We start from the raw sequence: 26,929 nt of genomic DNA, 5'->3' as shown, positions 1-26,929 counted from the left end.
GCGATAGGGAATCCCATTCTGTGCCTCTAAAGTCCATTTTTTCCCTTTGCCTATTTCCTTTTCCCCCGTTTTCAGTCTAGTTAATTAGGACTTGGCACCAGTGTATTTAAAATTGGAAGTGACCTAACACCCAAGTGCACTCCAAATCTTTTTTTGTTTAATCCCAAAGAAAGGCTTAGGTGGGCATATGCAGGACCTGTGGGAAGTAGGCTCTGGGGTAATCCCAAGATAACAGGAGGGTTGGATATGCAGTTTGCAGGCTTGTTAATTGGTAAACCAAGGATTAGAGGGAATAGAACATTTATTCATATTTTGGGAAATATGATGTAGGAATTTACGTTTATGCGCCGGTGGACTGCAGAGTTCTGCTTTAAAAAAATAAAGATAAAAAACTCAATTTTGTACAAACTGGTCAGTTTGGAAGCAGTTCCTCACGTGTCTTACAAATTTAATAAAATGTCAAAATATGAACCATTATAAAGGTGACATCTGGGACACAGAAACAGGCTAGAAGAATGTTTGATTTTATAATCGTCCCATGAGGCATTGCAAGATTGACAGTTACAAGCATGGTTTATGGGGTTCTCACCTTTGAGCATGTCCAAATCAGTGTTGGACTAGATGTAGCCAGAAATCATTTGGTTCAGGTGCTGCCTGCATTTAAGTTGAAAAAAGTGGTGCTGAGTAATAGCACACGATGTGTACATCATTGGGATAATTCTTTAAATTTCCTACACCAATGGTACTTAACTCCCTGTAGGTTGTTTAGGATATTCCCAGACACATCTCCGACCTGTTGGCGTCAGTGTGGGAAGAGAGCTTATTTGCTACATATTTTATATGAATGTAAAAATATACGTGGCTTCTGGAATCTTAACCTAATCCTCATTTAGCACTACTAGGTATATCCCTTGATCCCTGTTTAGTATAGAATTATGGTGATGCACATCCTGTGAGCAGCAAGTCTAACCATAATGAATAATTGGAGATCCACTGCTACAACCAACATGTCAGAGGTGGTACAAAGAGTTAATCCCTATTATAACTATGAGAAAGCTATTGCATATAATAATTGAAGGCTCGAGCCTTTTTACTAAAAAATTGTCAATTTGGTCTCAAATCTTTAATACTACTGGACTGCAGAAAAGTCCCTGATCCTTTTTTTTGTTTATTTCATACGTTTGTAAAATATGTTATATATATAATATCTAGAAATATGTAATATATATATATATATTGTTCTGTCTCTACAATCTAAGCATTGAAAGTGTGATTTCTGTAACTTATAGTTGTGATGAGATAGCGATAACTCCAATCTTAGTTGAATATCACAGGCAGTGACTCGATCCAGATGACACCTTGTAGATCTTGTGAAGTTTATTCCATAAACTGAGAGAATCTTACAACAATGAACATCGGATAGGTCAAAAGATCATAATGTGATCTGCTTCAATAAGACATGAGGCTTGAAGCTGAAATGCATTACTGGGAAAAAGTGTGGGCTATCTATACAGCATTAACTAAACCAGAGGAAAGGGAGGAGCAGAGAAAAAATACAAAGAACACTTAAAGGCATATGACAGTCATGTGAAACATGACATAGATATAAATATATTTCCAAAAGTGTTGGGACACCCTTCCAAATCATTGGATTCAGGTGTTCCAATCCCCTCCATGGACACAGGTGTATAAAATCATCCCCTAGGCATGCAGACTGCTTCTACAAACGTTTGTGAAAGAATGGGGGTCGCTCTCAGGAGCTCAGTGACTCCAAGTGTGGTCCCGTGATAGGTTGTCACCTGTGCAATAAGACCATCCATGAAATCACTTTGCTACTAAATATTCCACGCTCATCTTATAGTGGGATTATAACAAAGTGGAAGCAACTGGGAACAACAGCAACTCAGCCACCAAGGGGTAGGCCATGTAAAATTATGGAGCGGGGTTGCCAACTGTCTGCAGAGTCAATAGTTAAAGACCTCCAAACTTGGTGTGGCCTTCACATTAGCACAACAACAGTGCGTAGAGAGCTTCATGGAATGGGTTTCCATGGCCGAGCAGCTGCATCCAAGCCTTACATCACCAAGTGCAATGCAAAGTGTCGAATGCCGTGGTGTAAAGCACGCCGCCACTGGACTCTAGAACAGTGGAGATGTGTTCTCTGGAGTGACCATTCATGCTTCTCTGTCAGGCAGTTGGCAGTTGCTAGGAGGATGGTACTTGCTCGACTGCATTGTGCCAAGTGTAAACTTTGGTGGAGGGGGAATTATGGTGTGCGGTTGTTTTTCAGGGGTTGGGCTTGGCCCCTTAGTTCCAGTGTAGGGAACTCTTAAGGTGTCAGCATACCAAGTGTGGCAGTGCGGTATCCTGCCACGGTGGAAATCACGGTGGTGACCCAGGATTCTCGACTATACAGGTTGAGGGGCTCCAGTCAGTTCTCATAATGCAGAGGAAATCAGTTTCCTCTTTGGTTTGCAAACCCTGTTTTGGGACCTGTGACCTGGAGATTTCTAAGAGATCTGGGAGGGATGAAATCTCCAATCCTGGGTCCATGTTTTCAGAGCAGCCAGCTTACTGATTGCACAGGTGTGTGCAGACCTTTTTGTGGAGGCCAGGCCATGATTCTGGGCTCTACCCCGGCAGACAGGAGTCAGGAGGGCTCCACCCTGGCAGACAGGAGGTCTCTGCCTTGGAGTCAGGTGGGCTTCACCTAGTAGAGGTGGAAGCCAGAATAGCTGTGTGCTAGAGGTTCGCTGTGTGCAAAAACAACCTTTTGGAAGGAGTCTGTAGGAGACAGACCTAAAGAGGTATACCTGAGAGAGCCAGAAGGCTGAATATTGTTTAATTTGTTTGATGGTGGATACCCCTGCGTGGGAAGCATTTACGGAACTGTTTCTTTTAAATAAAAATGGGCAAAAAGGCCCTTAAAAAGAAGCGAGTTGCTGTGTGCTTTTGAAAAGAAAAGCTCTACCATTTGAAGCGAGATCCCACATAAGACATTTTGGACAATTTAATGCTCCCAACTTTGTGGGAAGAGTTTGGGGATGGCCCCTTCCTGTTCCAACATGACTGAGCACCAGTGCACAAAGCAAGGTCTATAAAGACATGGAGGAGCCAGTTTGGGGTGGAGGAACTTGACTGGCCTGCACAGAGACCTGACCTCAACCCAATAGAACACCTTTGGGATGAATTAGAGGGGAGACTGTGAGCCAGGCCTCCTCCCCCGACATCAGTGCCTGACCTTACAAATGCGCTTCTGGAAGAATGATCAAACCTTCCCATAGACACCCTCCTAAACCTTGTGGACGGCCTTCCCAGAAGAGTTGAAGCTGTTATAGCTGCAAAGGGCGGGGCCAACTCAATATTGAACCCTACGGACTAAGACTAGGAGGCCATTAAAGTTCATGTGCGTATAAAGGCAGGCATCCTAATACTTTTGGCAATATAGTGTGTGTATATATATACAGTTGCAAGAAAAAGTATGTGAACCCCTTGGGATTACGTGGAGTTTTGCATCAATTGGGCATAAAATGTGCTCTGAACGTCATCTAAGTCACAACAATAGAAGAACACAGTCTGCCGAACATAATACTACACAAACATTAGATGTTGCCATGGTTTAATTGCACATAACATGTAAACATTCACAGTGCAGGGAGGAAAAATTATGTGAACCTTTGGACTTAATAACTGGTTGACCCTCCTTTGGCAGCAATAACCTCAACCAAACATTTCCTGTATTTGCAGATCAGACCTGCACAACGATCTGGAGTAATTTTGGACCACTCCTCTTCACAAAACTGTTGCAGTGTAGCAATATTCTTGGGATGTCTGGTGTGAATCGCTCTCTTAAGGTCATGCCACAGCATTTCAATCGGGTTGAGGTCAGGACTCTGACTGGGCCACTCCAGAAGGCGTATTCTGTGCTGTTGCAGCCATTGTTTTGTTGAATTACTTGTATGCTTTGGGTCATTGTCCTGTTGCATCACCCATCCTCTGCGGAGCTTCAGTTGGCGGACAGATGGTCGTACGGTTTCCTGCAAAATGTCTTGATAAACTCCGGAATTCATTTTCCCATCAATGACAACAATCCGTCCAGGCCCTGAGGCAGCAAAGCAGCCCAAAACCATGATGCTCCCTCCACCATGCTTTACAGTGGGGATGAGGTTTTGATGTTGGTGTGCTGTGCTTTTTTTTCTCCACACATAGTGTTATGTGTTCTTCCCAAACAACTCAATCTTGGTTTCATCTGTCCACAGTATATTTTGCCAGTAGTGCTGTGGAACATCCAGGTGCTCTTTTGCAAACTTCAAACGTGCTGCAATATTCTTTTTGGACAGCAGTGGCTTCCTCCGTGGTGTCCTCCCATGTGCTCCATTCTTGTTTAATGTTTTCCTTATTGTAGATGTGTCAACAAAAATGTTAGCATGTGCCAGAGATTTCTGTAGGTCTTTAGCTGACACTCTGGGATTCTTCTTTACCTCATGCAGCATTCTACGCTGTACTCTTGCAGTCATTTTTACAGGACGACCACGCCTAGGGAGAGTAGCAACAGTGCTAAACTTTCTCCATTTGTAGACAGTCTGTCTTACCATGGACACATGAACATCAAGGCTTTTGGAGATACTTTTGTAACCCTTTCCAGCTTCATGCAAGTCAACAATTCTTGATCGTAGGTCTTTTGAGAGCTCTTTTCTGCGAGGCATGGTTCACATCAGACAGTGCTTCTTGAAACCAGTAAACCCAAAACAGGTGTGTGTTTTTTAAGGGCAGGACAGCTGTCAGCAACACATCCAATATCATCACACTGATTGGAGTCAAGGTTGTCTCACTCCTGGCTCCAATTAGCTCTGGGAGAAGTCATTAAGCTACGGCTTCACATACTTTTTCCTCCCTGCACTGTGAATGTTTACATGTTATGTGCAATTAAACCATGGCAACATCTAATGTTTGTGTAGTATTATGTTCAGCAGACTGTGTTCTTCTATTGTTGTGACTTAGATGACGTTCAGAGCACATTTTATGCCCAATTCATGCAAAACTCCACGTAATCCCAAGGGGTTCACATACTTTTTCTTGCAACTGTATATATATATATATATATTTTTTTTTTTTACAAATCCATCTTTAAGCCTTCACTTGATGTGACATTAAACCTCTGAAACCATTTGTGAGACTTCCTTCCCTATCAGCATTAGAGATTGCAGATGTTGCGTTGGATGCAGCAGGAGCATGTTGTGGAATGGGGAGATGTCAGAAGTGAGGAATGAGGTGGGGTGCAGGCCTTTTGATGGTGACTTGTCTCATTGAGGTACTGCTGCCACCACGGTCTGTGGTGCAGAGGCATATGTTCTCTCAAGATGTCGTACGCAGATGGCTGGTGGTACATTTACCATGGATAATACTCTGCAGACCACAACTGTGCTGTCAGCAGCAGATACTAAAATAGGTCCACAACTTAGAGCTATGTGGACTAGCCCTGTGGATAGCAATGGTCTATATTTATGTGGAAGTGATGTCAGGAGGATTAGGATGGCAGTTCCCTCAAGTCCCCTGCAAGCTGCTCCTGCCCCTGGACAAAATTCACCCTGGCTAATATTTTGCTTGTCCCTCAGAACTTTCCTCCTCTCCAATCAGAGACATCCATGGACTGTCTGCCAACTCATCATTCACTTTCCCCGCATTACTTGAGCCAACTTTGCAGTAAGTTCTTGTGCGCGGGGATCCAAGATTGGATAGCCAGATAGGAGGAAAGATACATGGAGATACGAGTTGCAGCAAAGTGCATTAATGTGAAAGTTCCAACAGTCTAGGTGGAAGCAGTAAACTGGTAATAGCACACAGAAAGAACTTTACATAGAGTGACAATCGCATGCCAACAATGCCTGGCAGAGGAGGTGGCTTACAGGCAGTGATGCAACCAGGATATGTAATGAAGAGGCTCCACACTGATGAACTGGTGACCCATCTCTACTCTACCCTAACTCCACTGGAACCTCTACTTTCACTAGGCAAACTCATCCTAACCAGTGAGTTTCTTTCCTTGTCCCAACCTCACACACAACACACGCCATCTGTAGAGAGTCATGGCTTTTATAAGCTTCACGAAAGATGGCGCAGTCATCCATGGCAACGGCATCCAATGGAACAGCCACCCACCTGATGACTCCTACATAGGCCTAAGAGGAACGTGAGTTTCTCCTCTCCTCCACCCTCCCTGCACAGGTGGTGATGTCAATGTGACTTGTGCAGGGAGACCAAACTACACCTGTCTACAGTCTACTGCTGGAGCGTCACTTCTTCTTACTGCTTCCTGCCTGAAGTCCCCTTCCACTTTGGTCATGGTGCTATCTTCCTCATCCTCAATATCTGGAAAGTTTGTGCATGACCAAAATCATCCTCCTGCAGAAAGTCATTGATCTTGTAGTCAAATAATTTTCAAACTCTTCATTGTCAAATTGCAGGCTATGGCAGGGGAGGCATATGAGGAGGATGAGGAAAAAAAGAGGGTGCAATAGGAGAAGTTAAAGACATCTAATCCTAAGAGATTTCTCCATCCAAGCTAAATAGTGCATATGGACTAATCTACAGCTGAGGCTATTGGATTCTGGTAGCCAGTGCCAGAGGCTGTCAGAATATGGGCAATGTCAATCAGCTGCAGTCACTAATCGGCCAATAAGTATCTGCCTGACTCCATCAAATTTTGGAACAAAAAAATGTCAGGTGACAGGGTGTCAAAAGGACCACTTACAGCTCAGATTTCAGTCAGTTCATCAGAGATCACCTGAACTTCGATCAGCATATGTCCAGCCTAAAGGATAAGTTCATCTTTTGACAAAAAAATAATAAATGCACATTTTTTTGCAGGTAAAAAAATTGTATTGCAGGAGCCTGTAAAGCATTGCACCAGCAATCAGCAGATCGCTGGTGTCATGCAGGTCTCCTGAAGACCTATCAATGTATCAGTGTACTTGTATCTCGTACAGGCAGGCAGATACACACTGACAGGAACTACCACGGTGCTCCTCAGTGCCATGGTAGTTCATTGTGAACAGCTGCAAAGACTGTCGGAACCAGGGGCGGACTGACAACTCATGGGGCCCCCGGGCAATAGGGGATCATGGGGCCCCTGTGTCCTCACCCACACTCAAACCACACCCAAAAAAGCCTATGAAAGGTACCAGGAGCATATCATGGGGCCCCTTACTGACCCAGGGCCCTTGGGCAGTGCCCGAGTTTCTGAATGGTCAGTCCGCCCCTGGTCGGAACTTGTAGTTTCCCATTCACAGAATACTATGAATGAGTGACCCAGCCGTGTGGGGCTTTGTCGGTTTTTTTAAAAAAAATTGTGACAAATAGCATGGGGAGAAGATCCCCCACTAGCTGTCAAAATGTGGAAGCGAGGGTCGGCCCTTTTATAACATGTTAAACCCTGAATATGGGTAGCACAATATAGCAACTAACTCTCTTTACACAGTCTCAGACATCAGCTCTCCCTAATCTATTCCAGTAGACACTGACAATTGGCTTCAGGGAGCCCACCCCCTTATAGTGAAGGGGCTGGCATATAACAAATCCCCCATTATTAGCCCTTCTAAGTCATCTGGCCTATGTTCAAAAGCCATGCAGTGCATTATGGTTATAAAGAATTCAGTTTGGCAAATTTCCTAAATTCCCTGGAACTGAAGACTTTAGGACATGCAGGGTTTGCCTTGAACTCATGGGAGCAGCAAACCCAGACCTCATTCCTTTGTGGCAGCTTTCTCAAGTCTGCTCTATCAAAACGAGAGCTGAAATTTTGTTGGTTGCTTCTCTACCAGAGGCGGACTGACAACTCATGGGGCCCCCGGGCAATAGGGGATCATGGGGCCCCTGTGTCCTTGCGCAAACTCAAAAAAGCCTATGAAAAAGGTACCAGGGGTATCTCATGGGGCCCCCTACTGACCCCGGGCCCTCGGGCAGTACCCGAGTTTCCAAATGGTCAGTCCGCCCCTGTTCTCTACAAATCTTTATCATAAGCGTGGTGAGAGGAGGCAGAGAGGACTTACCTGTAGCTGCTGAAACCAGAGCCAAGTAAACGAAGAATCTCTCCATCCTCTGTCCTGGATATTGGTTGGTACCATGCATTTCAAAGTCGGCCTGGTTCCATTGTTTTATAGTTACTTTGTCTCAATCAGTATGACAGTATTGGTAAGTATCATCTTGGCTCTCATTTACCAATTACTGTCTCTCAGTCTCTCAGTCTCCCCAGTATTCACCCCCTGAACCCCCCTTTATCTTTATCCCCTCTCTCTTATAGGCTAACTTGCTCTTCTTCTCTTTTCCTTTCCTTTCCTTTCTTCTTTCCTTTCCTTTCCTTTCCTTTCCTTTTCTTTTCTTTTCCTTTCTTTTCTTCTGTTTTCCTTTTCTTTTCTTTTCTTTTCCTTTCCTTTCTTCTGTTTTCCTTTTCTTTTCTTTTCCTTCCCTTTCCTTTCTTTTCCTTTCTCCTTTCTCCTTTACTTTCCTTTCCTTTCTCCTTTCCTTTCCTTTCCTTTCCTTTCCTTTTCTTTTCCTTTCTTTTCTTCTGTTTTCCTTTTCTTTCCTTTTCCTTTCTTTTCTTCTGTTTTCCTTTTCTTTTCTTTTCTTTTCCTTTCCTTTCTTTACTTTTCTTTTCTCTTCTTTTTATTTCCCTCTCTCTCCTCTCTCTTTCACTCTTTCTCCTTTACACTTTGTTAATTCTCCACCCCTTCTCTCCAGCACTGTGTATCTCACTCCGTCTTTTTCTCCAAACTCTCACCCTCTCGGTCTCTCTTTTGCTTAATCCCTGCTCTGCCTTACCGCCTTTTGCTCTCTTTCTCCTTTATCATGTATCTTCTCCCTTCCTCTCTTTTCTATTTCTCTCACTTTGTTTCTCAATCCCTTTCTTTTCTTTCTCTTTCTCCTTCTCTCTCTCGCTCTCTCCCCTTCTTTTTCTTTCTTTCTTTCTTTCTTTCTTTCTTTCTTTCTTTCTTTCTTTCTTTCCTTCTTTCTTTTCTCTCGCCGTGTCTCTCTCGTGCTGTTTCTCTCTCTCTCTGCTGCCTAATACACCAAGGACTTCTATACAAAAACTCCCTGTTTCCTTTATACACAGAGCACATGATCACTAGGGTGCATTGCAACAGACAGGAAACGACAAAACACAAATTTGAAACCCAGCAACCCAGAGACAGTGTGACAAGAGTGGCAAGAGTCACAGAGACAGTCAGAGACAGAGGGAGATGTAAGAGAGTGATGATGACAATGGAGCGAGCGAGTTTGTTCTTTCTCAACACCCTGCTGGCTGCGGCAGTCACAGGTACGGTCTGAGTCTCTTCTCTGTGTGTTCTCTCTATATGTAAACTACAAGGATACTGAAACTATGTATCCATATAAGTATTAGGGGGGACTTCAGACAATATTTAGTATTCTGATTTAGTAGTCAAGTTCTTACGATCAAAAATTACATGTGCATTTTTAATGTTCTTTTTTCCTAATGTTTACGTGGAAATATATTTATAGCAGCCTAATCCAAGTACATTTTCCTTCCCCAGCAGGGGCGGACTGACCATTTGGAAACTTGGGCACTGCCCGAGGGCCTGGGGTCAGTAGGGGGCCCCATGAGATGCCCCTGGTACCTTTTTCATAGGCTTTTTTGAGTTTGGGCAAGGACACAGGGGCCCCATGATCCCCTATTGCCCGGGGGCCCCATGAGTTGTCAGTCCGCCCCTGTTCCCCAGTATGTGGACCACTTGTCTGGCTTTGTTTCTGGTATATTAGTTACAGGCGATGGGCGCAGTGGGAGAATGACACCTCTCCCTGCGGTAACAGATCATTGCTGTAGTTACATAGTTATATATAGGGGATGACTTACTGAAGGTAAATAGAATGTTAGCTTAAAAAATGAGGGGAATCTTCGCTTTGCAAAGAATATCCAATCACATGCAAGGAAAATTTAAAACAAAACATTTTTTGCTTGCACATGATTGGATGACGGAAGTCAGCAGAGCTTCCCCTCATTCCAGCAGCATAACTAGAACATTCAGGGCCCCTGGTGCACGAAACCATGAAGGCCCCCCCGACCCCTGGCTGGGGCCCTTCCCTCTGAGCCTGGTGGTGGAACTCCAGGGCTCGGTTGCAAGTGCGACCTTTGTGACCCTGGTAGTTCCGCCACTTGTGTCAGTTGTTTTTTTTTAATTTTTGTTTTTTTTTATTATTTTGTTTACCATTTTTATTTATTTATTTTACAATAATATTTTTTACAATTTTGTACAATTATTTTAGGAGCCTTGTTGGGTGGGCTTTGGTGAGATATCAGGGTTCTAAAGAGACCTCTGATGTTTTACCTTTGAGACAGAGAAAGGAGGCAGAGGTCACAGCCCTCAATCTCAATCTCTGCAGCCTCAGCAGTGCAGAATGAATGGGCAGGAATAGTCCTGCACAGAGCTTCCCGTTCATTCATAAACTGAAGCGTAGTGAATGCAGTTTACTATGCCTCACTTATAAATAGACAAAGTCAGTGATCAGTCACTGGTTCTCCATTCAGAAAAGGAAAGGGCTGGTAAATTAAACATTTACTGGCCCCTTCCTTGCTCTCCATCTTGACAGGGGAGGGTGAGGGAGGGCTGGGAAGGAGCACAGGGGGGCTGGAGGCTTGGGGGGGGGGGAACCAATTTCTCCATTTTCCTCCTGCAGCCACTGAATGCCTGCTTCTCCTTCTCTCCCTCCTGCAGGCATTCAGCAGCTGCAGGAGGAAAATGGAGAGATCAGTTCCTCTATATGCAGCTGCTCCACCACTCCTCTTATCCAGGTGTACAGGGTGCAATTGCAGCCCCTGCAACCCCTGTAGGTATGCCCCTGCCTCATTTACTAAGCTCTGAAACAACTGCACTTGCAAAGTGCACAGTCCATTTGCCTTTAGTAAATCAACCTCATAGTGTTCAATTTCTTGTTGATAAAAGCAATAAAATATAAAATATATAAGATAAAAAAATCCCTGACCAGCTTCAGCATATCCAAAGTTGAAACAAAAAGAGGAAAGAATATAAAACTATAATAATAGTCACGTTAAAATAACTAACAAAAGGTAACTATGCCATTATCTCCTCCAGGGCTTTTTTTTCTCAGAGAATAGGTGCATGAACTCAACCACAACCCCCCACAACCCACCCCCCCCCCACAAGCACCCTCCAAGCCGCAACAAACAGTGGGTGTGGCCAAATTTCACTAACAGTGGAAAGGTGATAATGGGGCATTAAATACCAGGAGTGCATTACGTACAGAGTGCAGATTTCAGGGGTGTGCTACACACAGAGTGCAGAGTTCAGGAGTGTGCTACACACAGAGTGCAGAGTTCAGGGGTGTGCTACACACAGAGTGCAGAGTTCAGGGGTGTGCTACACACAGAGTGCAGAGTTCAGGGGTGTGCTACACACAGAGTGCAGAGTTCAGGAGTGTGCTACACATAGAGTGCAGAGTTCAGGGGTGTGCTACACACAGAGTGCAGAGTTCAGGGGTGTGCTACACACAGAGTGCAGAATTCAGGGGTGTGTTACACACAGAGTGCAGAGTTCAGGGGTGTGCTACACACAGAGTCCAGAATTCAGGAGTGTGCTACACACAGAGTGCAGAGTTCAGGGGTGTGTTACACACAGAGTGCAGAGTTCAGGGGTGCCCTACACACAGAGTCCAGAGTTCCGGGGTGTGCTACACACAGAGTGCAGAGTTCAGGGGTGTGCTACACACAGAGTGCAGAGTTTAAGGGTGTGCTACACACAGAGTGCAGAGTTCAGGAGTGCCCTACACAGAGTGCAGAGTTCAGGGGTGTGCTACACACAGAGTGCAGAGTTCAGGAGTGCCCTACACAGAGTGCAGAGTTCAGGGGTGTGCTACACACAGAGTGCAGAGTTCAGCCCACTTCAACAGCTGCTTACTTCTGCATTCCCCATCCACATTTCACTTTCGCCCCTCTTGAGCTCTGACCTCTGCACGCAACCTTCCCCATCCAATGCCCCATTACCCCCCCCCACCACCACCACCACCACTAAACACTCCACCATCTTTCACAAGTCTTACTTTTGTTGCCGTATTAAGCCGAAGCATCTCACACACTGTAGGTGGCTCCGCCTCTCACTTGCAGGGGGATCATCCAGCACAGGTGTCGACATCCAGACACCAGGGAAAAAATGGAGATCACATAGGGTCAGCCTAGTACACAATGCTTCCCTCCTGTCCATTACCTCACTGCATCCCTCTGCATCTCCCTTGCCCCTGTCCTGCACTCAGTGGGATCTGCTGAGGAGATCAGATCTGTGGGAGCCATTGGGAAACAAGCTGTCACTTGTAAAACACAGACTTCTGTGTTTCCAAAGATAATGGTGAGCAGGAAGCAAAGGCAGAGGTGGAGGAACTAAGTTCCACCAAGTTCCAGCTGAAAAAATCGCTGATCCCCTCCTATATTGTAGGGTCAAAAGTTAGCAGACATCTGACCATCACACCTATATAAACCTGTTGGACAATCCATTCCAAAACCATGACCATTACCATGGAACGGGTCTCCTGCTGTGACTATAGCATCTTCCAGATTTTTGGAAAGACTTTGAAGGATTGGAATCCTGTCTGTTGGAATTTGGGCCTAATTTAGCCAAAGAACATTGTGAGGTCAGATACTGATGTTGGATGAGAAGAGCATGGGTAGGTTTATAGCTCATTAAGGAGAAGGCCCTTGGCTTGGTTGGATGGCTCTCCAGCTATTGCGTAATTGTCAGCAGTTAGTAACTTGCAGTTACTTATTTAAGTTACGTTCCACATACTGTCCCAAGGCACAGAACCACAAGAATCATAAATTATTTACAAAATGGGAATACAGCATACACAATATGGCCAAACATTTGTGGACACTTGGTCCTGACACCTAATTGAGCTTCTTGGTGATCTAATTCTAAAACCATGGGCATTTATTTGGATTTGGCATCTTTTGTGGTTATAGCCATCTCCACCCTTCTGGGAGGGCCTTACACAAAATTTCATAGTGTGATTTTTTTATGATTTGTGAGGTCAGGTGCTGATTTTGGACTTGGCATACAATTCACATTGCAATTCACCATAAACTCTCTCGGTAGGGTTGGGGTCAGGGCTCTGTGCAGGCCACTTAAGCTTTTCTATACCAAACTCATCAAACCATGTCTTCACGGAGCTGGCTTTGTACACGGGGGCGCACTCATGCTGGAACAGAATAGGACCTGCCTCAAACTCTGACTACAAGGTTGGAAGTGCACGCCTGCCTAGAATATTTTTGATGTAGTATTAACCATTCCCATCACTGGAAACACCTGAACTCAATCATTTGGAGGGATGTCCACATAGCAGGGGCGGACTGACCATTTGGAAACTTGGGCACTGTCCGAGGGCCCGGGGACAGTAGGGGGCCCCATGAGATGCCCCTGGTACCTTTTTCATAGGCTTTTTTGAGTTTGCGCAAGGACACAGGGGCCCTATGATCACCTATTGCGCGGGGGCCCCATGAGTTGTCAGTCCACCCCTGCCACATAGGGTCCTCAAACATTTGATCATGTTGTGTATTGTCCTGAAAATGGCCAATTCATATAGACTGCTTTTGATAACATTGGCATTTGGTGGTAAATCTGAAGGGCTCAGGTAAAGATTTGCACTATTCCAACATGGAGCGGCTGATAGTGGACAATAGCACGCTATCACCTCTGGGTCACAGGCAGGGCCGTGGATAAGGGGGCACCACCAATCCTCCTGTATGGGCCAGCAGGGGGGCCCAAGCAGCTCGGTAAATCGGATGTGCATAGGGAGGGTGGGAGTGCAATTACTGGAACCGATCCCTCGTATAGTCCTCTCTGAACCAGCTGAAGACTGGCTTCTTCTCTCCCTCCTGCTGGCATTCAGCCACTGCAGAGAGAGTCATACCGGAGATCGATTCCAGTAATTGGCCCTCCGCCGCTCCCATCATCCTGCTTGTGCACCATACGTTTCCCCATATTTTGCAGGCCCCTCTGAGTGTTCCCACCCCCCAGTGTTCCTGGGTTCCTTCCTCTCCCTCCGGTAACTGCAAGCACACAAGAGGATCCTTCAGGATGATGAACACCAGGGGCGGACTGACCATTTGGAAACTCGGGCACTGCCCAAGGGCCCGGGTCAGTAGGGGGCCCCATGAGATGCCCCTGGTACCTTTTCATAGGCTTTTTTGGGTGTGGTTTAAGTGTGGGCAAGGACACAGGGGCCCCATGATCCCCTATTGCCCGGGGATCCCATGAGTTGTTAGTCCACCCCTGGTACCATGTGATCTCTGTTATTATTCACAGATTTCACACGTAGTAAGCAATGATGTCAGAAGTGACATCTTGCTTACTACTCTGCATGTGATGTGATTGGCCAATCAGTGATCACATGATCGGGACCTCACACAGAGGTTTAATACAGCGATCGGTGTTCCTCTGTGTCCAGAAGACTTTTTTGAGTTTGAACAAGGACACAGGGGCCCCATGATCCCCTATTGCCCGTCAACTCCATGAGTTGTCAGTCCTCCCCTGATTAACAGTACCAATTACTCACTGTGTTCATTCATAGCTGAAGCATAGTAAACTGTGTTTTTTTTGGGGGGGGCTATCAAGTTTGCTGTATGGGGCCCTGTGGTTTCTAACAGAAGCCCTGGTTACAGGAGTAATAAAAGTTCCCCTGAGAAGCAAAAGAGAAGTACAGGCAGAAAAAGTTTCATCCATACTTCTCTATTAAGTGAAAGCAGTGTTAGAAAAATGAACCGGAGACAATATTTTGTTCTTTGCTTCTTTGTTTCCTTCTTACCAATGAATTCCTATAAAACGGAAACATTTTTTTTTAACTCAGAACTGCTATGGAAACAAGGTTCTATCTTCCCCGAAAATAAACCAAAATGCACAATTCATCACTATGGAATGTGAAAGTGAAAGTATTTTCGATGTGAAAGCAATTGCGGGAAAATATGTTCTTGCCCACAGGGTTGACGGGTATTAACGGCTGAAGTGCTTAAAGTGCTTTTACATCCGAAACCAAAAATGTCATACGTTGCAGTGTACCAATCCTTAGATGTGGCGGCTGCATTAGTTTTCTTTTTTTGGGCTTTTTCCCTCTGTCTTCACCTGGTGATCTGGCCAGTAACACACCTCTTGTATTAGAGCGCCCTCACTCTGGATGAAGGAGCACAGGCGGCACTTTTGGATGGCAGCATTGTCAGTTTGGGGGGAGGGGAATTATTATTATTATTACTATACAGGATTGATATCGCGACAACAGTTTTCGCAGCGCTGTACAAAATGAAGGCAGACATTATAGTTACAATACAATTTGGTATAGGAGGAAACAGAGGGCCCGGCTCGTTAGAGCTTACAATCTAGGAGGAAGGGTTGAGTGATATAAAAGGTAATAGCTGTGGGGGGATGAGTTGGTGGAGGAAATAAATGGCAGTAAACTATGTAGAAGCAGGATAGACTTCTTTAAAGAGAAAGGTTTTCAGGGATCGACTAAAGGTGAATAGATTAGGAGACAGCCGGACAGATTGGGGTAGGGAGTTCCATAGGATGGGAGAAGCTTAGGAGAAGTCCTGGAGGCGGGCATGGGAGGAGGGGACACGGGAACTAGAGAGCAGAAAGTCTTGGGAGGATCGAAGAGAGCGGTTTGGTTGATATTTTGAGACCAGGTTGGTGATGTAGTTGGGGGCAGAGTGGTGGATGGGTAGTAAGTTGTTGTTAGAATTTTGAATTTTATTCATTGGGCGAGTGGAGGGATTGGCAGAGAGGGGTGGAAGCCAGTGGAGGGATTGGCAGAGAGGGGTGGAAGCCAGTGGAGGGATTGGCAGAGAGGGGTGGAAGCCAGTGGAGGGATTGGCAGAGAGGGATGGAGGCCAGTGGTGGGATTGGCATAGAGGGGTGGAGGGATTGGCATAGAGGGGTGGAGGCCAGTGGAGGCATTGGCAGAGAGGGGTGGAGGCCAGTGGAGGGATTGGCAGAGAGGGGTGGGGGCCAGTGGAGGGATTGGCAGAGAGGGGTGGAAGCCAGTGGAGGGATTGGCAGAGAGGGGTGGGGGCCAGTGGAGGGATTGGCATAGAGTGGTGGAAGCCAGTGGAGGGATTGGCATAGAGGGGTAAAAGCCAGTGGAGGGTTTGGCAGAGAGGAGTGGAGGACACTGATTGGAGGCCAGTGGAGGGATTGGCAGAGAGGGGTGGAGGGATTGGCAGAGAGGGGTGGAAGCCAGTGGAGGGATTGGCAGAGAGGGGTGGAGGGATTGGCATAGAGGGGTGGAGGCCAGTGGAGGGATTGGCAGAGAGGGGTGGAGGCCAGTGGAGGGATTGGCAGAGAGGGGTGGAGGCCAGTGGAGGGATTGGCATAGAGGGGTGGAGGCCAGTGGAGGGATTGGCAGAGAGGGGTGGAGGGATTGGCAGAGAGGGGTGGAGGCCAGTGGAGGGATTGGCAGAGAGGGGTGGAAGCCAGTGGAGGGATTGGCAGAGAGGGGTGGAAGCCAGTGGAGGGATTGGCAGAGAGGGGTGGAGGGATTGGCAGAGAGGGGTGGAGGCCAGTGGAGGGATTGGCAGAGAGGGGTGGAGGCCAGTGGAGGGATTGGCAGAGAGGGGTGGAAGCCGTGGAGGGATTGGCAGAGAGGGGTGGAGGCCAGTGGAGGGATTGGCATAGAGGGGTGGAGGCCAGTGGAGGGATTGGCAGAGAGGGGTGGAGGGATTGGCAGAGAGGGGTGGAGGCCAGAGGAGGGATTGGCAGAGAGGGGTGGAAGCCAGTGGAGGGATTGGCAGAGATGGGTAGCAGACACTGAATGGTTAGTAAGGTCGATAAGCCTGGCAGCAGTATTCATGATGGACTGGAGGGGGGATAGCCCATGGAATGTTAGATGTACTAACAGATTTAAATACACAAACAAATTGAAGTCAAACTCCAGCAAATACTTTAAAGCGGTAGTAAACCACCACCCAAAATAAATAATAATTCCCCTGCAAAATAATGCCATAATGTGCTGGTATGCATACTAGCACATTATGAAAGACTTGCCTTAGAATGAAGCCCTCCAGAGGAGCTCTCACCATTGACAGGGGCTTGCATCTTCAGCCAGTCTTCCTTTCGGGTTTGCAGGCTCAGGCCACTTGATTGGCCAACCCATGATGACGTCTCTCCCGCGGGAGTCTGCAGATATGCCGTTCCTTCAGAGCACATACGCCGGTGACGCCATCGGCTGCAGGGACACTGAATATCTTCTAGAGTTGCAAGAAAAAGTATGTGAACCCCTTGGGATTACGTGGAGTTTTGCATGAATTGGGCATAAAATGTGCTCTGAACGTCATGTAAGTCACAACAATAGAAGAACACAGTCTGCTGAACATAATACTACACAAACATTAGATGTTGCCATGGTTTAATTGCACATAACATGTAAACATTCACAGTGCAGGGAGGAAAAAGTATGTGAACCTTTGGACTTAATAACTGGTTGACCCTCCTTTGGCAGCAATAACCTCAACCAAACGTTTCCTGTAGTTGCAGATCAGACCTGCACAACGATCTGGAGTCATTTTGGACCACTCCTCTTCACAAAACTGTTTCAGTGTAGCAATATTCTTGGGATGTCTGGTGTGAATCGCTCTCTTAAGGTCATGCCACAGCATTTCAATCGGGTTGAGGTCAGGACTCTGACTGGGCCACTCCAGAAGGTGTATTCTGTGCTGTTGCAGCCATTGTTTTGTTGAATTACTTGTATGCTTTGGGTCATTGTCCTGTTGCATCACCCATCCTCTGCGGAGCTTCAGTTGGCGGACAGATGGTCGTACGTTTTCCTGCAAAATGTCTTGATAAACTCTGGAATTCATTTTCCCATCAATGACAACAATCTGTCCAGGCCCTGAGGCAGCAAAGCAGCCCCAAACCATGATACTCCCTCCGCCATGTTTCACAGTGGGGATGAGGTTTTGATGTTGGTGTGCTGTGTCTTTTTTTCTCCACACATAGTGTTGTGTGTTCTTCCCAAACAACTCAATCTCGGTTTCATCTGTCCACAGTATATTTTGCCAGTAGTGCTGTGGAACATCCAGGTGCTCTTTTGCAAACTTCAAACGTGCTGCAATATTCTTTTTGGACAGCAATGGCTTCCTCCGTGGTGTCCTCCCATGTACTCCATTCTTGTGTAATGGTTTCCTTATTGTAGATGTGTCAACAAAAATGTTAGCATGTGCCAGAGATTTCTGTAGGTCTTTAGCTGACACTCTAGGATTCTTCTTTACCTCATGCAGCATTCTGCGCTGTGCTCTTGCAGTCATTTTTACAGGATGACCACGCCTAGGGAGAGTAGCAACAGTGCTAAACTTTCTCCATTTGTAGACAGTCTGTCTTACCGTGGACACATGAACATCAAGGCTTTTGGAGATACTTTTGTAACCCTTTCCAGCTTCATGCAAGTCAACAATTCTTGATCGTAGGTCTTCTGAGAGCTCTTTTCTGCGAGGCATGGTTCACATCAGACAGTGCTTCTTGAAACCAGTAAACCCAAAACAGGTGTGTGTTTTTTAAGGGCAGGACAGCTGTCAGCAACACATCCAATATCATCACACTGATTGGAGTCAAGGTTGGCTCACTCCTGGCTCCAATTAGCTCTGGGAGAAGTCATTAAGCTAGGGCCTCACATACTTTTTCCTCCCTGCACTGTGAATGTTTACATGTTATGTGCAATTAAACCATGGCAACATCTAATGTTTGTGTAGTATTATGTTCAGCAGACTGTGTTCTTCTATTGTTGTGACTTAGATGACGTTCAGAGCACATTTTATGCCCAATTCATGCAAAACTCCATGTAATCCCAAGGGGTTCACATACTTTTTCTTGCAACTGTATGTGCATATTTAGTGGAAATTCCTTGTGCCTACAGGTAGAGTTGGGCTCGATGATACGTTCGACTCAAACATTGGCCAATCATGTGTTCAGTTCTGTTGGTGCAGGCTGCTGGGGATCTATTGTTGCGGGGGGGATTTTCTGGGGAGGTCTATTGATGCTGGTGGGGGATCCATTGTTGCTGGTGGGTCAGTTGTTGACGGGATGGATCTACTGTTGAGAGAGGGGGTCTAGTATTGATGCTTGCTGGAGGGTCCATTTATGTTGGCTGTTGGCTGAGGGGAAATCCGTTGTTGTTGTTGTTGGGGAGATCTATTGTTGCTGGAGGGGGGCCTATTCTATTGCTTTTCTTATCAATAACAAATTCCATCCAAATTACTTAGCACCCCAAAATGATACTTTGCTCAGTATTCTATAAAAGGGTGGTACTGGTAGGGGGTGGAACCAAGAAACAGTGCTTGGTGGTGGGTAGGGGGCGGAGACAAGGGGTGACTTAGAAAGCTGCTGGTGTGTCAGTTGTTGACAGGATGGATCTACTGTTGAGATAGGGGGTCTATTATTGCTGATTGCTGGATGGTCTATTGATGTTGGCTGTTGGCTGAGGGGAAATCCATTGTTGTTGGGGAGATCTATTGTTGCTGGAGGGTTTTTTTTTACTGCTTTTCTTATCATTAACAAATTCCATACAAGTTACTTAGCACCACAAAATTATACTCGGTTCTGTATTCTATAAAAGGGTGGTACTGGGAGGGGGTGGAACCAAGGAACAATGCTTGGTGGTGGGTAGGGGGCAGAGACAAGGGGTAACTTGGAAAGCTGCTGGTGGGCTAGTTGTTGATGGGATGGATCTACTGTTGAGAGGGGGTCAGTTGTTGATGGGATGGATCTACTGTTGAGAGGGGGTCAGTTGTTGATGGGATGGATCTACTGTTGAGAGGGGGTCTATTATTGATGCTTGCTGGATGGTCTATTGATGTTGGTTGTTGGCTGAGGGGAAATCCGTTGTTGTTGGATCTATTGTAGCTGGATGGGGTCTATATTAGTGCTTTTCTTATCATTAACAAATTCCATACAAGTTACTTAGCACCACAAAATGATACTTGGCTCTGTATTCTATAAAAGGGTGGTACTGGGAGGGGGTGGAACCAAGGAACAGTGCTCACAGAGTTCAGGGGTGTGCTACGTATTTTCCTGAAAATGGCCAATTCATATAGACTGCTTTTGATAACATTGGCATTTGGTGGTAAATCTGAAGGGCTCAGGTAAAGATTTGCACTATTCCAACATGGAGCGGCTGATAGTGGACAATAGCACGCTATCACCTCTGGGTCACAGGCAAAGCCGTGGATAAGGGGGCACCACCAATCCTCCTGTATGGGCCAGCAGGGGGGCCCAAGCAGCTCGGTAAATCGGATGTGCATAGGGAGGGTGGGAGTGCAATTACTGGAACCGATCCCTCGTATAGTCCTCTCTGAACCAGATGAAGACTGTCTTCTTCTCCCCCTCCCGCTGGCATTCAGCCGCTGCAGAGAGAGTCATACAGAAGATCGATTCCAGTAATTGGCCCTCCGCCGCTCCCATCATCCTGCTTGTGCACCATACGTTTCCCCATATTTTGCAGGCCCCTCTGAGTGTCCCCACCCCCCAGTGTTCCTGGGTTCCTTCCTCTCCCTCCGGTAACTGCAAGCACACAAGAGGATCCTTCAGGATGATGAACACCAGGGGCGGACTGACCATTTGGAAACTCGGGCACTGCTCAAGGGCCCGGGTCAGTAGGGGGCCCCATGAGATGCCCCTGTTACCTTTTCATAGGCTTTTTTGGGTGTGGTTTAAGTGTGGGCAAGTACACAGGGGCCCCATGATCCCCTATTGCCCGGGGATCCCATGAGTTGTCAGTCCACCCCTGGTACCATGTGATCTCTGTTATTATTCACAGATTTCACACGTAGTAAGCAATGATGTCAGAAGTGACATCTTGCTTACTATTCTGCATGTGATGTGATTGGCCAATCAGTGATCACATGATCGGGACCTCACACAGAGGTTTAGTACAGCGATCGGTGTTCCTCTGTGTCCGGAAGACTTTTTTGAGTTTGAACAAGGACACAGGGGCCCCATGATCCCCTATTGCCCGTCAACTCCATGAGTTGTCAGTCCTCCCCTGATTAACAGTACCAATTACTCACTGTGTTCATTCATAGCTGAAGCATAGTAAACTGTATTTTTTTTTGGGGGGGGGGCTATCAGGTTTGCTGTATGGGCCCCCGTGGTTTCTAACAGAAGCCCTGGTCACAGGAGTAATAAAAGTTCCCCTGAGAAGCAAAAGAGAAGTACAGGCAGAAAAAGTTTCATCCATACTTCTCTATTAAGTGAAAGCAGTGTTAGAAAAATGAACCGGAGACAATATTCTGTTCTTTGCTTCTTTGTTTCCTTCTTACCAATGATTTCCTATAAAACGGAAACATTTTTTTTTAACTCAGAACTGCTATGGAAACAATGGTTCTATCTTCCCCGAAAATAAACCAAAATGCACAATTCATCACTATGGAATGTGAAAGTGAAAGTATTTTCGATGTGAAAGCAATTGCGGGAAAATATGTTCTTGCCCACAAATGTATTAACGGCTGAAGTGCTTAAAGCGATGTTACATCCGAAACCAAAAATGTCATACATTGCAGTGTACCAATCCTTAGAATTGGCGGCTGCATTCGTTTTCTTTTTTTTTGGCTTTTTCCCTCTGTCTTCACCTGGTGATCTGGCTAGTAACACACCTCTTGTATTAGAGCGCCCTCACTCTGGATGAAGGAGCACAGGCGGTACTTTTGGACGGCAGCATTGTCAATTTGGGGGGAGGGGAATTATTATTATTATTACTATACAGGATTTATATTGCGACAACAGTTTTTGCAGCGCTTTACAAAATGAAGGCAGACATTACAGTTACAATACAATTTGGTACAAGAGGAAACAGAGGGCCCGGTTCGTTAGAGCTTACAATCTAGGAGGAAGGGTTCAGTGATACAAAAGGTAATAGCTGTGGGGGGGGATGAGTTGGTGGAGGAAATAAATGGCAGTAAACTATGTAGAAGCAGGATAGACTTCTTTAAAGAGAAAGGTTTTCAGGGATCGTCTAAAGGTGAATAGATTAGGAGACAGCCGGACAGATTGGGGTAGGGAGTTCCATAGGATGGGAGAAGCTTAGGAGAAGTCCTGGAGGCGGGCATGGGAGGAGGGGACACGGGAACTAGAGAGCAGAAGGTCTTGGGAGGATCGAAGAGAGCGGTTTGGTTGATATTTTGAGACCAGGTTGGTGATGTAGTCGGGGGCAGAGTGGTGGATGGGTAGTAAGTTGTTGTTAGAATTTTGAATTTTATTCATTGGGCGAGTGGAGGGATTGACAGAGAGGGGTGGAAGCCAGTGGAGGGATTGGCAGAGAGGGGTGGAAGCCAGTGGAGGGATTGGCAGAGAGGGGTGGAAGCCAGTGGAGGGATTGGCAGAGAGGGATGGAGGCCAGTGGAGGGATTGGCAGAGAGGGGTGGGGGCCAGTGGAGGGATTGGCATAGAGTGGTGGAAGCCAGTGGAGGGATAGGCATAGAGGGGTAGAAGCCAGTGGAGGGTTTGGCAGAGAGGAGTGGAGGACACTGATTGGAGGCCAGTGGAGGGATTGGCAGAGAGGGGTGGAGGGATTGGCAGAGAGGGGTGGAGGCCAGTGGAGGGATTGGCAGAGAGGGATGGAAGCCGTGGAGGGATTGGCAGAGAGGGGTGGAGGCCAGTTGAGGGATTGGCAGAGAGGGGTGGAGGGATTGGCAGAGAGGGGTGGAGGCCAGTGGAGGGATTGGCAGAGAGGGATGGAAGCCGTGGAGGGATTGGCAGAGAGGGGTGGAAGCCAGTGGAGGGATTGGCAGAGAGGGGTGGAAGCCAGTGGAGGGATTGGCAGAGACGGGTAGCAGACACTGAATGGTTAGTAAGGTGGATAAGCCTGGCAGCAGTATTCATGATGGACTGGAGGGGGGATAGCCTATGGAATGTTAGATGTACTAACAGATTTAAATACACAAACAAATTGAAGTCAAACTCCAGCAAATACTTTAAAGCGTTATTAAACCACCACTAAAAAAAAATAATAATTCCCCTGCAAAATAATGTCCTAATGTGCTGGTATGTATCTTATACTAGCACATTATGAAAGACTTGCCTTAGAATGAAGCCCCCCAGCGGCGTTGTTACCACTGACAGGGGCTTCCAACTTCAGCCAGTCTTCCTTTCAGGTTTGCAGGCTCAGGCCACTTGATTGGCCAACCCGTGATGACGTCTCTCCCGCGGGAGTCTGCAGATATGCCGTTCCTTCAGAGCACATACGCCGATGACGCCATCGGCTGCAGGGACACTGAATATCTTCTATGTGCATATTTAGTGGAAATTCCTTGTGCCTACAGGTAGAGTTGGGCTTGATGATACGTTCGACTCGAACATTGGCCATTCGTGTGTTCAGTTCTGTTGGTGCAGGCTGTTGGGGATCTATTGTTGTGGGGGGAGAATTTTCTGGGGAGGCCTATTGATGCTGGTGGGGGATCCATTGTTGCTGGTGGGTCAGTTGTTGACGGGATGGATCTACTGTTGAGATAGGGGGTCTGTTATTGCTGATTGCTGGACGGTCTATTGATGTTGGCTGTTGGCTGAGGGGAAATCCGTTGTTATTGTTGAGGAGATCTATTGTTGCTGGAGGGTTTTTTTTACTGCTTTTATTACCATTAACAAATTCCATACAAGTTACTTGGCACCACAAAATGATACTTGGCTCTGTATTCTATAAAAGGGTGGTACTGGGAGGGGGTGGAACCAAGGAACAGTGCTTGGAGGTGGGTAGGAGGCAGAGACAAGGGGTGACTTAGAAAGTTGCTGGTGGGTCAGTTGTTGACGGGATGGATCTACTGTTGAGAGGGGGTCTAATATTGCTGCTTGCTGGATGGTCTATTGATGTTGGTTGTTGGCTGAGGGGAAATACATTGTTGTTTGGGGGGTCTATTGTTGCTGGAGGGTTTATTTTATTGATTTTCTCATCATGAACAAATTCCATACAAGTTACTTAGCACCACAAAATGATACTCGGTTCTGTATTTTATAAAAGGGTGGTACTGGGAGGGGGTGGAACCAAGGAACAGTGGTTGGAGGTGGGTAGGGGGCGGAGACAAGGGGTGACTTGGAAAGTTGCTGGTGGGTCAATTGTTGACAGGATGAATCTATTGTTAACAGGGCGTCTATTATTGCTGATTGATATTGGCTGTTGGCTGAGGGGAAATCCGTTGTTGATGGATCTATTGTTGCTGGAGGGGGTCTATATTACTGCTTTTCTTATCATTAACAAATTCCATACAAGTTACTTGGCAGCACAAAATGATACTCGGTTCTGTATTCTATAAACGTGTGGTACTGGGAGGGGGTGGAAGCAAGAAATAGTGTTTGGTGGTGGGTAGGGGGCAGAGACAAGGGGTGACTTGGAAAGTAGCTGGTGGGTCAGTTGTTGACAGGATGGATCTACTGTTGAGAAAAGGGGTCTATTACTGCTGATTGCTGGACGGTCTATTGATGTTGGCTGTGGGGAAATCCATTGTTGTTGTTGTGGGGATCTATTGTTGCTGGAGGAGTATATTTATCTGCTTTTCTTATCATTAACAAATTCCATACAAGTTACTTGGCACCACAAAATTATACTCGGTTCTGTATTTTATAAAATGTTGGTACTGGGAGGGGGCGAAACCAAGGAACAGTGCTTGGTGGTGGGTAGGGGGCAGAGACAAAGGGTGACTTGGAAAGTTGCTGGTGGGTCAGTTGTTGACAGGATGGATCTACTGTTAAGAGGGTGTCTGTTATTGCTGATTGCTGGACAGTCTCTTGATGTTGGCTGTTGGCTGAGGGGAAATCCTTTGTTGTTGGGGAGATCTATTGTTGCTGGAGATATTTTTTTACTGCTTTTCTTATCATTAACAAATTCCATACAAGTTACTTAGCACCACAAAATGATACTTGGCTCTGTATTTTATAAAAGGGTGGTACTGGGAGGGGGTGGAACCAAGGAACAGTGCTTGGAGGTGGGTAGGGGGCGGAGACAAGGGGTGACTTGGAAAGAGAGAGTTCCAGCACCTATAGTCTGAAGGAAAAAAGCCTTCTCTGTAACGGATACATCTAAAGGAGAGCTTGAGATTTTGAAAAACAACAGATTTAAGCAGGCCATACATGGGTCGAATTCTGAACAATTTTTCGATCGAAAATCAAAAACATTCATTCTGTAATCCAATGGTGCCACCAATGATTTCCAAAATCAGTTGTTTTTCACTAATTTTCCAGCATGACCAATAAACGAAATGGGGAGGAACCACGAAAATTGGCCGACGCTATTGCCCCACTAACAAAGCGAAAATCAGCCGATGATTCTTAGGTCTGATTTTTGAATGAAAAATTGTTCAAAAATTGACCCACGTATGGCCGGCCTTACTGGCTGGATCACCAGATGAAAATAAAAAAAAAGAAAGCCTAAAAAGAAAACGAATGCAGCCGTCACATCTAAGAACTGGTAAGCTGCAATATAATAAATGTTTGGTTTTGAGTTTAATACTCCGTTACCCCAGGTTCACCCCTAAGCGTTTTCTGGACCATTTTCCGTTTTCAGAAATGCAGTACAGTCCATGTGACATGATTTCCTATGGGACACGTTCACATCTCCGCGTTTTTACCCGGTGAGTTTTTTGGAAAGGGTCAGGGACTTTTTTTAATGCAAAAAGTTGCATTTTTGGGTCTATAGACTTCAATATGAACGGTGCAGAAAAGCATGTATTGTGTTTTTGGTGCATTTTTGGTGCAAATCATATGACTTCAGGCAAAAACTATTCTATATTGCAGAATCGTTTTTGCCGAAAGTCACATGATTTTTTATGTGATGCACTTTACTGTTCCACTTGACTCATTAGTTTTTTCTAGCGCTGCACTTACTTACATATTCATTTGTGGGGATTGTTACCTGACTTATGTGCTAGCTGCTTTCCAATCATTGCCAGCGCTCACGTTTTTTTTTTTAATTTTACATATGCATTTTAAGTCTGCCTAGCAACAAGAGAAAGAAAAAAAAAAGCAAAAACGCATCAAAAACACACGTAAAAAACACAAGTGCAAAAACTCAAAATACATCGCAGAAACACCTCAAACGCAACCTGCATAGGTATGAACCTAGACATGGAGTGACTGCTCCTTTAATCTGGGGGAGGGGAGAAGCAATTGTACTTACCTGATCCTGATATTTGTTTTTATGTTTTACTATCAAAGGAAAACTGGCCAAAAATAGTAACAAATATATATATATATTAACATTTTTTATTTTGTTAATGTATCTGTATATTTTTTTTTAATGTTTTATTATCAAAGGAAAACTGGCCAAAAATAGTAACAAGCAGGGGCGGACTGACCATTTGGAAACTCGGGCACTGCCCGCTGGCCCGGGGTCAGTAGGGGGCCCCATGAGATGCCCCTGGTACCTTTTTCATAGGATTTTTTGAGTTTGGGCAAGGACACAGGGGCCCCATGATCCCCTACACACACAGACACTAACACCAAATAAAAAAAAATAGTTTTTTTAAACCCTACCTGACTTTGGCTCTTGACCCTAATACCCCGTGCACACGATAAGAAAATCGTCCGAAAAATTTCGCGGAACCGCTGATCGAACGATTCTCTCTTCGTTGATGAGCAGGATGTTTTAACCGATAACGATATTGTGAACGAAAAAATCCGGTTGAACAACAGTGAAAAATGTTGTTGTTTCGCATACGAACGACCGATTTTTCTATGCGGTGGTATGACGGTCGTACGAACAAAATCTATCAAGCGCTATCACGCATGAGCGGAAGCAGAAGATGACCCGGATGTTTATGTCCGAGGAATCTTCGTAAACACGAACGAAAAATCCAAATGTTACCAGTAGATCGGCCGAATGAGATGATGAAACCAGAATTCTGCGTATTATATTTTATCTATCACTATTTATGTATATAGGTCATGTA

The 26,929-nt window shown here is 45.8% G+C and overlaps 2 protein-coding genes across 3 annotated transcripts in view; one reads left to right on the top strand and one right to left on the bottom strand.

Moving 5' to 3' along the window:
- LOC149438105 (butyrophilin subfamily 1 member A1-like) overlaps window positions 1–9,096 on the bottom strand; it is a 48,160-nt gene extending 39,064 nt beyond the window's left edge. Inside the window, exon 1 of one of the 2 annotated variants that reach the window (XM_089660244.1) lies at window positions 8,049–9,096. In XM_089660244.1, the coding sequence (XP_089516370.1) occupies window positions 8,049–8,127 (79 nt within the window). In that variant the 5' untranslated portion in view covers window positions 8,128–9,096. The remainder of the gene's footprint in view (window positions 1–8,048) is intronic. The other variant, XM_089660245.1, reaches the window with a different exon arrangement.
- The window catches only part of LOC149438104 (butyrophilin subfamily 1 member A1-like), a 114,938-nt gene continuing 96,806 nt past the window's right edge, over window positions 8,798–26,929 (top strand). Inside the window, exon 1 of the mRNA XM_089660243.1 lies at window positions 8,798–9,313. Within this exon, the coding sequence (XP_089516369.1) occupies window positions 8,845–9,313 (469 nt within the window). The 5' untranslated portion in view covers window positions 8,798–8,844. The remainder of the gene's footprint in view (window positions 9,314–26,929) is intronic.

The sequence above is a fragment of the Staurois parvus genome, unplaced genomic scaffold, assembly GCF_062004578.1.
Source record: "Staurois parvus isolate SC_StPar_1 unplaced genomic scaffold, SC_StPar_1.0 ptg001220l, whole genome shotgun sequence".
Taxonomy (NCBI): domain Eukaryota; kingdom Metazoa; phylum Chordata; class Amphibia; order Anura; family Ranidae; genus Staurois; species Staurois parvus.
The sequence above is the reverse complement of the archived record's forward strand: the minus strand, read 5'-3'. Positions and strand labels throughout refer to the sequence as shown.